This window comes from Ranitomeya imitator, chromosome 5 (assembly GCF_032444005.1).
Source record: "Ranitomeya imitator isolate aRanImi1 chromosome 5, aRanImi1.pri, whole genome shotgun sequence".
NCBI lineage: Eukaryota > Metazoa > Chordata > Amphibia > Anura > Dendrobatidae > Ranitomeya > Ranitomeya imitator.
Genome location: NC_091286.1, coordinates 29788033 through 29803179, shown reverse-complemented (window position 1 = coordinate 29803179; position 15147 = coordinate 29788033). Strand labels below are relative to the sequence as shown.

The following is a 15147-nucleotide window of genomic DNA, read 5'->3' as shown; positions in this document are numbered from 1 at the left end:
TCTTTAGGTCACTTAAATAATCCGATCGGATGAACAAAGAACGTTTTACTCAATTGTTGAACGATCGCTGATTACGTTTACACAAAGGAGTGTATAAAGGGATCTTTAAAGGGGTTGGCCCCTTTAAGAAAACTTTCTGCTTTAAGCCGCGCTATTTTAAATAAAAAAAATAAATAAACAAACATTCATCACCCTCCCCAGGTCCAGGACCAGCAATGAGTCTCTGCCACTGCCTCAGTTTGCCTGCAGCGCTGACCAGTGAGATTAGCAGTTCGTGCCGTCTACACAATCGGGCAGAGCAGTAATTGGCTGCAACGATGTCGAAGTGACGTCAGTGCTGTACACATTTAGAGACCGAAGCAAGGCCGGACCAGGGGACGGTGAGTGATACTCATTTTGGGGAATTTCTTTGTCTAGCAGAACGTTTTAATTAAACGCTTTTAAAGTGGTCTCTCCTATTACGATCACCATATAATATTTTCACATATTGTCCCTCCCTCCAACCCAAACGCACCTGTCGCTCATGTTTTCATCCGAGCCCTTCTGTTCCTCGTAGTCCATCTTGTCTTTAGCTCCGTGCCCCATGTCTTCTCCTTCCACCACGACTCCCTCGTCGGGAACCTCCGGCCCATGTCTAGGAGGAGCAATTTTCCGTTTCTTCACTTTATTCTTGGATAACTCCAGGTGCTGGTAATGTTTGGAGTCATTGTCCATGGCCTGATCTCGAGAGAGGGTCAAGGTGCTGGTGACGTCGGACGGTGGGTCGATGGCCATCCTTTTCACTTTCCGTCTCCTTCGCAAGGTCCTGCTAGCCAAGGTATCGGCGACTAAGTCCGATTCGTGCCACAGAGGCCTCTTACTACGGATATTGGTAATATTGGACGAGGGTCTCCGTTTGGCTAATAACAGCTGATCGTCAGAGTCGCTGTCCTTTTTGTTATTACTGGCGCATTCCCTGTAGTCCTTGTTCTGTTCCTCTAGACTGGAGTCGGAGCCATCGCTTAGACAGTGCCCCGTTTCCCAGGGGTGATGAGTATTTTCGGATCGTCTCTTCCTTCCCCTCCGCTTCCGTGCTTGCCGCTTAAGGAGACATGAAATACTTCGGGAGTGATCTCCAGTATCGGCAAAGCATCCTCTGGCCTGTTCTGAGCTTTCTTCCAGGGCTGACACAAGGTCATGGACAAGCTCCTCCATTGTCCTACTGAAATGCCTACGGAGATACAACAAGAACATAAATCACATATCGACTCTTGAGAACATCGGATCTTAATAGCTCCATCACGAACAGTGACAACCGGCTGGAACTACGGGGCGACGCATCACGTTGCCGAAGATGGAACTATGTGACATCACATCATGCCGTGATGGAACTCAATACTGAGAAGTTGCATCCATCAAGTTAAAAAAAGATCAGAGTCAAAATTTCCCACAAGTCAGGATTTCTTGCGAACTGGTTACTGTGGCCACGTCGACCATATTTACTTTCATGATGTAGAGTCAACATAGTCACATCGGCCAAGCAAAATGTGTCAAGGACCAAGGAGATATGTAGCCCCAACCTAGAGGTGTGTTCACACACTATACGTTTTTACAAGAGCATTAGCTGAAAACAAAATCTGAGGTTAATCGTGACGTAGTCGGGTGGAGAATCTACATGAGGATAATGGTGCTTTCACATTGGTTCCGGCACACTTTCGGTGGCAAAGTCAGGGCTTACGTCCAAATCCCCTGAAAAACGGGATTCAGATGTATTAGTCGACAGGGACATAGATTAGAACGGTGATGGCAGAGCTAAGCACGCTCTGCCGTGCATCATTTTCGGCATGTACGCCTACTGGAGGCGGACATGCAGACGTAGCAGAAGACACTTTCGAGTTGAGGATGATCGGTGGCTTTGTATGAAGTTAAAAAATAAACAGATGAAGAAATCAGTGACCAAACGTTCGTTAAAAGGGATAGTTCCATGTCACACATTTATGGCACATCTACAGAAGGAGATTCGCATCTGTCTCGGGACAACAGCCTGTCTTGAGTCGGAGGGAGCAGAGTCGTGGCTGCATTTATTCGTATAGACGTTCCATTACAAGTGAACGGAGACATCAATGCACCTGCGGCGACAAGGCCACAATCTCCAAACAGATGCAGGTACCCAGCCATGTTGTAAATGTACAACGCAAAATATATACATTGAAAATCAGATGCTATAATTATAGACCTCCTTCAAAATGTGAGGCTGAAACAGGACACCTGGCTCAGCAGGTGGTCCAGCTTCAAAAGTTTCAAGTGGAAAAACTCACACCCCTGGGACCAAGGCCTTTCTGGTAGGACAAACACCTGCTGGGAGCCCAAATTGCTTAAAGTGGAATTCCCATCTCCAAGATCCTATATCAATACGTAGTAGGTGTAATAATAATAATAATAATAATATTAGCAAATGATTCCAACTAGAAATGTAGTATAGTTTTTCTGATTCGCTGTCTCTTTCCTCATGTGCAGGACCTTATGTATCCATAGCTACGACCACTGATATAGTGACAGTTTGTTATCTAGTTGGTAGTGGTCGTAACCATGGATACCTAAGGTCCTGTAATGCCTGCACATGAGTAAAGAGACATAGGGAATCAGAAAAACTATACTACATTTCTATTTGGAACTATTTGCTAATATTATTATTACACCTACTACATACTGGGAAAGGATCTTGGAGATAGGAATACCTCTTTAAACTGTTTCAAAGACCCCCCAGACTGGGGTTAGGAACTGGTCGTACATGTCGTAACCGTATACCGGTTACATTTTCCAGATCTCAGAAACGGGACGAATGCCTGCAAGGGGTCTTGACCCGTTCTAGCACCCCAGGGTATATACATAGAACAGCTAATAGAAGCCAGGTAGCACAGCCATGTTTGGTCTCCAAGTGTAACGGGGATCCGATGGCACCAAATCCGTCTCCCTATGATCTTCCGTTGAGAAGTTATGACCCATCATTGGTTTTGGAGTCTCAGCTAACAAACCCGAGGGTAGCAAGACCATCCCGAGTCGGGAAAGGGAGTGAAAAATCAAGGGGTTAACTGCTCGTGTGGGGTCGTGGCCCAGGGTTCTATTCTAAGGGTGGTCCCGGCGTGTATCATGCTGAAAAAAAACAAAAAACGGAAAAAAAACAAAAAAGGAGCCCGCCGACACCCCACAAATGCCATGTGTCTGTGCAGCACCAGGTAACTGACTTATACAATCTACTTACACTTATTGTACTTCCACCTGCATTTGCATATCTGACCATCGTATATGTATAACCATTGCGTATTCAGAGTTTTGTCTAGTGTGTCTTTAAGGCGATTAAATATATAATTTAACCTTGGCTGCTATTTTATATCGATCCACAAATCCACACGTCCAAATTCTCAATGTAACTTTCCATGCTACCGGGGCTGGTTTCTGGCCCTATATCATTCTGTAACTGACCAGACATAGCTAACAAGGAACTGGTGGCAGTTCTGCCGGGCTGGCGAGACTGTTTCACTGGTGCAAATGAAAAGGGCTTCTCAGCCAGTCAGGGTTGGGAGCGAGCGTGGTGCCACGTTGTCAGTCGTTCCTCCCTGTGGCAATATGTGTCCCCAGAGGGTGTGGAATGTCACATTGGTGAAAGTAGGGATACCGTACATCCTGAGAACGAGGCACGTGTGGACTCAAATGGGGAATGTACCATTAGATACCATAGTATGGAGATATTCTCCCCTTCTAGTGCGGAGTGCCGTCATGCTTTCATAGTACATAGCCATAACGAGTGCCGCCATGTCATGTCTGGTGCCTTGTGCATGGGAATAAGACAGATGGTTGTCACTGGGATGCGTTTAACTACGTAGTTCCATAAGAAGGGAGCTGCCCTTTAATATTGGTCCGGCCACAAAGCCGTTGCCTCCGCCATGAGTGGGCGAGCTGCGGGCCGGCGCTGCCAATGTGCTTATTATGATTGCTAAAACCACGAATGTCACTTGGCAGAATCTTGAGAATCGTCCTACAATGAATTGCGTCTGGCACGAGGCTTTCCCTGCCCGAATATCAGGAGGAGCGGCGCAGAGCCGGGTGCCAGGACGCTTCTCAGGCACAAGTTATTGTGCCCGGCTTGGCATTAATGAGCTCGACATCAACAAAAGGACTCGAGAAAAAAGATGGTTCATTCACGGATCTGAATTAGGGCGATTTATTAGCGCTTCTATAGAGTGCTGCACAACTATCACAGCGAAAAGTGATTGTGGTTTCTGCGAGAGATTAGCTGCATCCACCGCGCGGTACGTTACCGCCTTATCGCTACACGTATATGATGCATATGAAGGATCTGCAGGTCGTAGACCCGAGGCCCGGAAGCGGCTGCACCTCAGATTTGGGCTTTGGAGAAGGTCAAACATATCCACACAGACAATAGTGCATCCTTTAGGCCTCCTTCCCGATTTACAGTACTTTGGCAACTCTTTCTTGGAACTTTTTACATATGACAATACAGGTATGGAGCTTGCTCCCTGATAAAAATGATACCTTTTTTAGTTTGATCCGATGTGCCAGTCATGAGAAATCTAGTGTACAAGCCATATGAAAATCAGGCAGGAAGTGCACAGGGGGCGTGTCAGTGCACAGGGGGCGTGTCAGTGCACTTGGAATGCTGCTTTAAGGTGCACTGACACGCCCCCCAGACTGATTTTCATATGTTCTCCACAGTAGATTTCTCATGACTGGTGCATCAGATCTGTACAAAAAACGTGTCGTTTTTATAAGTGGACAACCTCCTGTACAGTCATGCACTATATGTATACATAAACATTAGCTGACAGGTTCCCACTAACTGCATAGGAAAGCGTGAACTGGGCGCCTCTGTGCTATATACTTAAAAAATATAATGATGTCTATGCATTAGCGTATGTCGGAGGCATCCAATAGAGTGGTATGTGTCATGAAAGCTTCCAGATGCATACTGCCAATGTATGACTCAGAGACCACTAAAGGTGAATAGGGGGCTATGTTTGGTGCAAAGAGACATGGAGAACATACAAGGCCCTCTCTCCGCCAAGGAAGAGGCACAGGGTCCCCCCTCATGTATACATAAAAAAAAAGTCCAGGATTTGAATTTTTTATTATTAAAAGGTTATAGTTCTTCTGATTAGCTATGTCGCTTACCCCATATGCAGGACATTGCAGTAGCTTAGGTATCCATGGTTACGACCACTCATATAGTGTCAGTTAGCTGTTAGTGATCGTAACCATAGATACCTAAGCTACTGCAATGCCCTGCACATGGGGTAAGCAACATAGCTAATCAGGAGAACTATACTACATGTCTAATTGGAGGCATTTGCTAATATTAGTACTACATCTACTACATATTGGGATAGGATTTTGTTAATGGGGATACCCATGTAAATAAATACCTAACCATTCCTTACTTATTGAAGCCCTCATTCCTCTCTGGTGGTCCATGCCGTTCCTGCAGCAATTACTGGCCATATATTATTCATGTAACTGCTGCAGCCAATCACTGTCATTAAGTATGATATTTGCATGTGTGGCTTGTGACCCCTGAAGCCAGTGATTGGCTGCAGTGCTCACACAATTTATAGAAAGGATCATGACGGCAGGAACGACGTGGTCTGCTAGAACAACGCTGCAGGAAGTTAATAGTCATTTCTTTATTTCATATCCCTATTCTTGGCCACGTTTTGTAAAATCCCATAAAACCCCCTTTATTTATTAATGGGGCTAGGATAGGTAATATATAATATATAAAAAGAGTGGGGGCCCCAACTCCCTGCACCCCCCAATGATTAACTAAATTGTGGCTGCAATATCAGGCGCAGCCATTCCAGTGTGTATGACATTGAACCCAGGTAAAAAGGGGCGACCCCCTCCAATCCACCGAAAAAATAATGGTAGAATTTCCAATGCCAAAATCACCAAATTCAGCCCACTGTGCCCCACTTCTCTGGCCATAACAGGGACCCTTGTAGCCTAAATTTTGGGTGGCACACTAAAACTGGATTGGGTGCTGACATGCTGGTACATGCAGGGTGTGAGAGTGCAGCTCCATCCAGGGCTGGTACATGCAGGGTGTGAGAGTGCAGCTCCATCCAGGGCTTGTACATGCAGGGTGTGAGAGTGCAGCTCCATCCAGGGCTTGTACATGCAGGGTGTGAGAGTGCAGCTCCATCCAGGGCTGGTACATGCAGTGTGTGAGTGCAGCTCCATCCAGGACCGGTACATGCAGGGTGTGAGAGTGCAGCTCCATCCAGGGCTGGTACATGCAGGGTGTGAGTGCAGCTCCATCCAGGGCTGGTACATGCAGGGTGTGAGAGTGCAGCTCCACCCAGGGCTGGTACATGCAGGGTGTGAGAGTGCAGCTCCATCCAGGGCCGGTACATGCAGGGTGTGAGAGTGCAGCTCCATCCAGGGCCGGTACATGCAGAGTGTGAGAGTGCAGCTCCATCCCGGGCCGGTACATACAGGGTGTGAGAGTGCAGCTCCATCCAGGGCTGGTACATACAGGGTGTGAGAGTGCAGCTCCATCCAGGGCTGGTACATACAGGGTGTGAGAGTGCAGCTCCATCCAGGGCTTGTACATGCAGGGTGTGAGAGTGCAGCTCCATCCAGGGCTTGTACATGCAGGGTGTGAGAGTGCAGCTCCATCCAGGGCTTGTACATGCAGGGTGTGAGAGTGCAGCTCCATCCAGGGCTTGTACATGCAGGGTGTGAGAGTGCAGCTCCATCCAGGGCTTGTACATGCAGGGTGTGAGAGTCCAGCTCCATCCAGGGCTTGTACATGCAGGGTGTGAGAGTGCAGCTCCATCCAGGGCTTGTACATGCAGGGTGTGAGAGTGCAGCTCCATCCAGGGCTGGTACATGCAGTGTGTGAGTGCAGCTCCATCCAGGACCGGTACATGCAGGGTGTGAGAGTGCAGCTCCATCCAGGGCTGGTACATGCAGGGTGTGAGAGTGCAGCTCCATCCAGGGCTGGTACATGCAGGGTGTGAGTGCAGCTCTATCCAGGGCCGGTACATGCAGAGTGTGAGAGTGCAGCTCCATCCCGGGCCGGTACATACAGGGTGTGAGAGTGCAGCTCCATCCAGGGCTGGTACATACAGGGTGTGAGAGTGCAGCTCCATCCAGGGCTGGTACATGCAGGGTGTGAGTGCAGCTCCATGCAGGGCTGGTACATGCAGGGTGTGAGTGCAGCTCCATCCAGGGCGGGTACATGCAGGGTGTGAGAGTGCAGCTCCATCCAGGGCTGCTAGTGGATAGTCCGTACAGATGTGCAAAAAGATTTGCAGGACCCTCCTCTATTATATACTATGTGCTTAGGTCTTATGTGCACAGTATGGCGGTATACGGACAGCACACTGCAGGTGTCACCAACAAACTCCACGCACCTTTTGTCTGATTTACACCTAGGACTGCAGCGCTGCAAACAATCGGGCTATCCTCTGCTCTCCAGGACTGACGCATTGATAACGTATCGGTAGGGTGATCACTCCGATGGGAGATAAAGTGCAGAACAAAAAACAAAACTGAGCTTTATACCCCCTCCGGGGTCCAGCATGGAGTCTCCACCGCTGCTCCCGATACCTGTTATTAATGACAGCGCTGCAGGCAGTCAGGGAGCTCAGCGGCTCTGCTCAAATAGCTGTGACTGGCTGCGCTCATTGATAAGCTAAGCTTAGACATTGTCTGCAGCGCCATCGTGGTGTTTTCAGCGCTGCAGACAATAACAGACATCAGGACGGGCGGCGGAGACCCGGTGAAGGACCCGGGGAGGACTATGGATCTGATGACAGCGGGCGATAACTACATCTCTCCCAAAAATCCCGGATGCGCCAGAACCTGTCACATGTGGATGGAAAGGAGTAAACCATGCACAATATGATCTACAACCCCTGGCAAAAATTATGGAATCACCGGCCTTGGAGGATGTTCATTCAGTTATTTAATTTTGTAGAAAAAAAGCAGATCACAGACATGGCACAAAACTAAAGTCATTATAAATAACAACTTTCTGGCTTTAAGAAACACTAAAAGAAATCAAGAACAAAAAATGTGGTAGTCAGTAATGGTTACTTTTTTTTAACCAAGCATAGGGGGAAAATTATGGAATCACTCAATTCTGAACAAAAAATTATGGAATCTCCCTGTAAATTTTCATACCCAAAAATAACACCTACATCAAATTAGATCTGCTCATTAGTCTGCATCTAAAAAGGAGTGATCACACCTTGGAGAGCTGTTCCACCAAGTGGACTGACATGAATCATGGCTCCTACAGAAGAGATGTCAATTGAAACAAAGGAGAGGATTATCAAACTCTTAAATGAGGGTAAATCATCACGCAATGTTGCAAAAGATGTTGGTTGTTCACAGTCAGCTGTGTCTAAAATCTGGACCAAATACAAACAACATGGGAAGGTTGTTAAAGGCAAACATACTGGTCGACCAAGGAAGACATCAAAGTGTCAAGACCAGAAACTTAAAGCAATATGTCTCCAAAACAGGAAATGCACAACAAATGAGGAATGAATGGGTGGAAACTGGAGTCAACGTCTGTGACCGAACTGTAAGAAACCGCCTAAAGGAAATGGGATTTACATACAGAAAAGCAAAATGAAAGCCATCATTGACACCTAAACAGAAAAAAACAAGGTTACAATGGGCTAACGAAAAGCAATCGTGGACTGTGGATGACTGGATGAAAGTCATATTCAGTGATGAATCGCAAATCTGCATTGGGCAAGGTGATGATGATGGAACTTTTGTTTGGTGCCGTTCCAATGAGATTTATAAAGATGACTGCCTGAAGAGAACATGCAAATTTCCACAGTCATTGATGATATGGGGCTGCATGTCAGGTAAAGGCACTGGGGAGATGGCTGTCATCACATCTTCAATAAATGCACAAGTTTATGTTAATATTTGGACACTTTTCTTATCCCATCAATTGAAAGGATGTTTGGGGATGATGAATCATTTTTCTAGATGATAATGCATCCTGCCATAGAGCAAAAACTGTTCAAACATTCCTTGAAAAAAGCCACATAAGGTCAATGTCATGGCTGCAAATAGTCCGGATCTCAATCCAATTGAAAATCTTTGGTGGAAGTTGAAGAAAATGGTCGATGACAAGAATCCAACCTGCAAAGCTGATCTGGCCACAGCAACCAGAGAACGTGGGAGCCGGATTGATGAAGAGTCCTGTGTGACACTCATTAAGTCCAGGCCTCAGAGACTGCAAGCTGTTATAAAAGCCAGAGGTGGTGCAACAAAATACTAGGGATGTGTTGGAGGGTTTTTTGTTTATTTTTCATGATTCCATAATTTTTTCCCTCTGCTTGTTCTAAAAAAGTAACCATTACTGACTAGAACATTTTTTGTTCTTGATTTCTTTTAGTGTTTATCAAAGCCAGAAAGTTGCCATTTGAAATGACTTTAGTTTTGTGCCATGTCTGTGATCTGCTTTTTTTCTACAAAATTAAACAATTGAATGAACATCCTCCAAGGCCGGTGATTCCAGAATTTTTGCCAGGGGTTATATATGAGCCATGTTCTCAGCAGTGGCCCCTTCCCATAGGGCCCATGTGCAGCCGTTATATCTCACGAGTTATATGGCTCATGCTGGACATGACGCAGGCTGATAAATACTGCAGCGTCCAGGTCTGGCTTCAATAGCAGCAAAAAAGGCGAGAATTTGCGTTTTTCCTAATCACAGACAAGTCTGGGGGCTCCCTGATCGCTGATCATTCAGTAATGTTATCTGTAGGGAAGCATGTTAGCAAGTGTGCGGGGTCCCGGCAGCACCTCTACAGGGGAAATTAAATTTTACGCTGTGCTCATTTACATCAATGAATAGTCCGTGCAGTTGTGCAAAAAGATTTGCAGGACCCGAGCCCACCAGCCACACTGGTAGTCCATAGCCACTGAACCAGAGACCTGCCGACGCCATCCTCTCTCCCTCCAACCTGCCGACGTCCTCCTCCCTCCTTCCTTCCAAACTGCCGACGTCCCCCTCCCTCCTTTCAAAGTCACCCTCTCTCCCTCCAACCTGCCGACGTCCTCCTCCCTCCTTCCTTCCAAACTGCCGACGTCCCCCTCCCTCCTTTCAAAGTCACCCTCTCTCCCTCCAACCTGCCAACGTCACCCTCCCTCCTTCCAACCCGCCGACGTCCCCCTCCCTCCCTCCAACCTGCCAACGTCCCCCTCCCTCCTTCCTACTTGCCGACATCACCCTCCCTCCCTCCAACGTCACCCTCCCTCCTTCCAACCCGCCGACGTCCCCCTCCCTCCTTCCTACCTGCCGACATCACCCTCCCTCCCTCCAACCTGCCAACGTCCCCCTCCCTCCCTCCAACCTGCCAACGTCCCCCTCCCTCCTTCCAACCTGCCAACGTCCCCCAACCTCCTTCCATCCTCCTGACGTCCCCCCTCCCTCCTTCCAGCCTGCCGACGTCCCCCCTCCCTTCCAAACTGCCGACGTCCCCCTCCCTCCTTCCAAAGTCACCCTCCCTCCTTCCTACCTGCCGACATCACCCTCCCTCCAACCTGAAAAAGTCACCCTCCCTCCTTCCAGCCTGCCGACGTCCCCCAACCTTCTTTCAACCTGCTGACGTCCCCCCTCCCTCCTTCCAGCCTGCCGACGTCACCCTCCTTCCCTCCAACCTGCCGACGTCACCCTCCTTCCCTCCAACCTGCCGACGTCACCCTCCTTCCCTCCAACCTGCCGACGTCACCCTCCTTCCCTCCAACCTGCCGACGTCACCCTCCTTCCCTCCAACCTGCCGACGTCACCCTCCTTCCCTCCAACCTGCCGACGTCACCCTCCTTCCCTCCAACCTGCCGACGTCACCCTCCTTCCCTCCAACCTGCCGACGTCACCCTCTTCCCTCCAACCTGCCGACGTCACCCTCCTTCCCTCCAACCTGCCGACGTCACCCTCCTTCCCTCCAACCTGCCGACGTCACCCTCCTTCCCTCCAACCTGCCGACGTCACCCTCCTTCCCTCCAACCTGCCGACGTCACCCTCCTTCCCTCCAACCTGCCGACGTCACCCTCCTTCCCTCCAACCTGCCGACGTCACCCTCCTTCCCTCCGTCACCCTCCTTCCCTCCAACCTGCCGACGTCACCCTCCTTCCCTCCAACCTGCCGACGTCACCCTCCTTCCCTCCAACCTGCCGACGTCACCCTCCTTCCCTCCCTCCTTCCGACGTCACCCTCCCTCCTTCCAACCTGCCGCCTTCCCCCTCCTTCCTTCCAAACTGCCGACGTCCCCCTCCTTCCTTCCAACGTCCCCCTCCTTCCTTCCAACGTCCCCCTCCCTCCTTCCAACGTGCCGACGTCCCCCTCCCTCCTTCCAACCTGCTGACGTCCCCCTCCTTTCTTCCAACCTTCCGCCTTCCCAATCCTTCCTTCCAAACTGCCGACGTCCCCCTCCCTCCTTCCAACCTGTCGACGTCACCCTCCTTCCCTCCAACCTGCCGACGTCACCCTCCTTCCCTCCAACCTGCCGACGTCACCCTCCTTCCCTCCAACCTGCCGACGTCACCCTCTTCCCTCCAACCTGCCGACGTCACCCTCCTTCCCTCCAACCTGCCGACGTCACCCTCCTTCCCTCCAACCTGCCGACGTCACCCTCCTTCCCTCCAACCTGCCGACGTCACCCTTCTTCCCTCCAACCTGCCGACGTCACCCTCCTTCCCTCCAACCTGCCGACCTCACCCTCCTTCCCTCCAACCTGCCGACGTCACCCTCCTTCCCTCCAACCTGCCGACGTCACCCTCCTTCCCTCCAACCTGCCGACGTCACCCTTCTTCCCTCCAACCTGCCGACGTCACCCTCCTTCCCTCCAACCTGCCGACCTCACCCTCCTTCCCTCCAACCTGCCGACGTCACCCTCCTTCCCTCCAACCTGCCGACGTCACCCTCCTTCCCTCCAACCTGCCGACGTCACCCTCCTTCCCTCCAACCTGCCGACGTCACCCTCCTTCCCTCCGTCACCCTCCTTCCCTCCAACCTGCCGACGTCACCCTCCTTCCCTCCAACCTGCCGACGTCACCCTCCTTCCCTCCAACCTGCCGACGTCACCCTCCTTCCCTCCCTCCTTCCGACGTCACCCTCCTTCCCTCCAACCTGCCGCCTTCCCCCTCCTTCCTTCCAAACTGCCGACGTCCCCCTCCTTCCTTCCAACGTCCCCCTCCTTCCTTCCAACGTCCCCCTCCCTCCTTCCAACGTGCCGACGTCCCCCTCCCTCCTTCCAACCTGCTGACGTCCCCCTCCTTTCTTCCAACCTTCCGCCTTCCCAATCCTTCCTTCCAAACTGCCGACGTCCCCCTCCCTCCTTCCAACCTGTCGACGTCACCATCCCTCCTTCCAACCTGCCGACGTCCCCCTACTTCCTTCCAACCTGCCGACGTCCCCCTCCTTCCTTCCAAACTGCCGACGTCCCCCTCCCTCCTTCCGACGTCCCCCTCCCTCCTTCCAAACTGCCGACGTCCCCCTCGCTCCTTCCCTCTCCCTCCTTCCCTCTCCCTCCTTCCAACCTGCCGACGTCCTCCTCCCTCCTTCCAACCTGCCGACGTCCCCCTCCTTCCTTCCAAACTGCCTACGTCCCCATCCCTCCTTCCAAACTGCCTACGTCCCCCCTCCCTGTCCTATCTGTTTTTCCACTTGGATGTAATTGTGATGGCTGCAGCAGATCAGAGAACGCAGACTGGCTGCAGCGGCCATGTGACTGGCGGGGGGAACAAAGGGCTCAGAGCGCAGGAGTGGCTCCGACCCACCTCAAAGACCTAATCATTTGGCTTCTACGGCTGGATCTGCTCGTGTCGTGCACTGGACATCCCAGCTCCAGAATATGGAGATGACCGGTGTGGAAACAAGTTATTTCGGTATTCGCTACTGGAGAAAAAAAAACTGGGCACTTTTGATGCCGCACTCCTTAAAGGGGTTTTCACTACTATGATATTGATGACCTATCATTAAAGATGAGTGAATCGATTTGCAGAACTATGATGACAACTGGCCACGCTGGTGATTTGTGGCCAACGGATCTGCAGCCTCCTCCTACCTGCTGGAATCCTTGGCTCCTATTCGGATTAGTAAAACTGGTTTGACATCAACTCTTACATCGTGCCGAACCTGTTCGACAAAAAAGGAGCCAGGAATGACAGCAGGTGGGAGGAGGCGATGAGCGGGGCCCTGTCTGGTGGCCCCGGAGCTCTGATGTGACAGCTGCAACAGTGTCCTATTAAATATAATGTTATAAGCTAATTCAGAGTCAGTGAGGTGCTCCGACAGTCAGTAGAAGGGTCTCTTAAAGGGAATCTGTCAGCAGCATGATGTAGGGACAGAGACCCTGATTCCAGCAATGTGTCACTTACTGGGCTGCTTGCTGCAGTTTTGAAAATAATCTCTGTTTTATCAGCAGGAGATTATCACTAGAGGACTGGTTGTAGCCTGCCATGTAGTCCTCAATTTCCATGAGCTCTGTATAACCATGTGGCGGCTTCATTACTGTTTATGTCTCACGAACATCTGACCAGAGGGACTGCCGGATACCCACCCGAGCCTGACAGATGCCAGACTAATGCCTGCCCACTCTACCCTGACGCATTGGGGACGCCCAACCCTAGCCTTGCCTGATGGATGTCGGACGCAAGCCCTACCCAGATCGATGTGTACGCCCACCCCGCCCCGACAGATGCCTGGACACCCGACCAGATGCCAACCCTACCACGATGGATGACTGGATGCCTGTCCTAACTTGAAGTAAGCCGGATGTCAGACACCTAACCTACACAGACAGATGTCAGATGCTTGGACGCCCGACCAGATGCCCGCCCTACCCCGACAGATGCAGGACCCCTTGCCTGACGGATGCCAGACGCCCACCCTACCCCGAAGGATGCTGGAAACCTTGCCTGACGGATGCCGAAAGCCAACCTGCCAACCACGACGGATACCGGACGCCCGCCCTACCCCGAAGGATGATGGAAACCTTGCCTGACGGATGCCAGACGCCTAACCTACCAACCACGATGGATGCCGGACGCCTGCCCTACCCCGAAGGATGTGGGAAACCTTGCCTGACAGATGCCAGACGCCCGACCTACTAACCACGACGGATACCGGACGCCCGCCCTACCCCGAAGGATGCTGGAAACTTTGCCTGACGGATGCCAGACGCCTAACCTACCAACCACGATGGATGCCGGACGCCTGCCCTACCCCGAAGGATGTGGGAAACCTTGCCTGACAGATGCCAGACGCCCGACCTACTAACCACGACAGATACCGGACGCCCGCCCTTCCCCGACGGATGTTGAACACCCGTCCTACCCAGAAGGATGCTGGAAACCTTGCCTGACGGATGCAGGACGCCCGCCCTATCCCGATGGATGCTGGAAACCTTGTCTGACGGATGCCAGACGCCTTACCTCCCAACCACGACTGATACCGGACGACCGCCCTACCCCGACGGATGCTGGAAACTTTGCCTGACGGATGGCAGATGCCCGTCCTACTAACCACGATGGATACCGAATGCCCGTCCTACCCCGAAGGATGCTGGAAACCTTGCATGACGGATGACCTACCAACCACGGCAGATGCCGGGCGCCCCACCTACCAACCACGGCAGATGCCGGACGCCCTTCCTACTAACCACGGCGGATGCCGGACGCCCGCCCTACCAACCACGGCGGATGCCGGACGCTCGATCTACAAACCACGGTGGATGCCGGACGCCCTTCCTACTAACCACGGCGGATGCCGGACGCCCGCCCTACCAACCACGGCGGATGCCGGACGCTCGATCTACAAACCACGGTGGATGCCGGACGCCCGCCCTACCAACCACGACGGATGCCGGATGCCCTTCCTACCAACCACGACGCATGCCGGACGCCTGACCTACCAACCACGACGGATACAGGACGCCCGACCTACCAACCACGACGGATGCCGGACGCCTGACCTACCAACCACGACGGATACAGGACGCCCGACCTACCAACCACGGCGGATGCCGGACGCTCGATCTACAAACCACGGTGGATGCCGGACGCCCGCCCTACCAACCACGACGGATGCCGGATGCCCTTCCTACCAACCACGACGCATGC

General features: G+C 51.6%; 1 protein-coding gene across 2 annotated transcripts in view; it reads right to left on the bottom strand.

Annotated features, from left to right (window-relative positions):
• The window catches only part of GPATCH2 (G-patch domain containing 2), a 146671-nt gene that overhangs the window by 130566 nt on the left and 958 nt on the right, over positions 1-15147 (bottom strand). For both annotated transcript variants that reach the window (XM_069768488.1, XM_069768489.1), the window contains exon 2: positions 515-1210. In XM_069768488.1, the coding sequence (XP_069624589.1) occupies positions 515-1210 (696 nt within the window). The remainder of the gene's footprint in view (positions 1-514; positions 1211-15147) is intronic.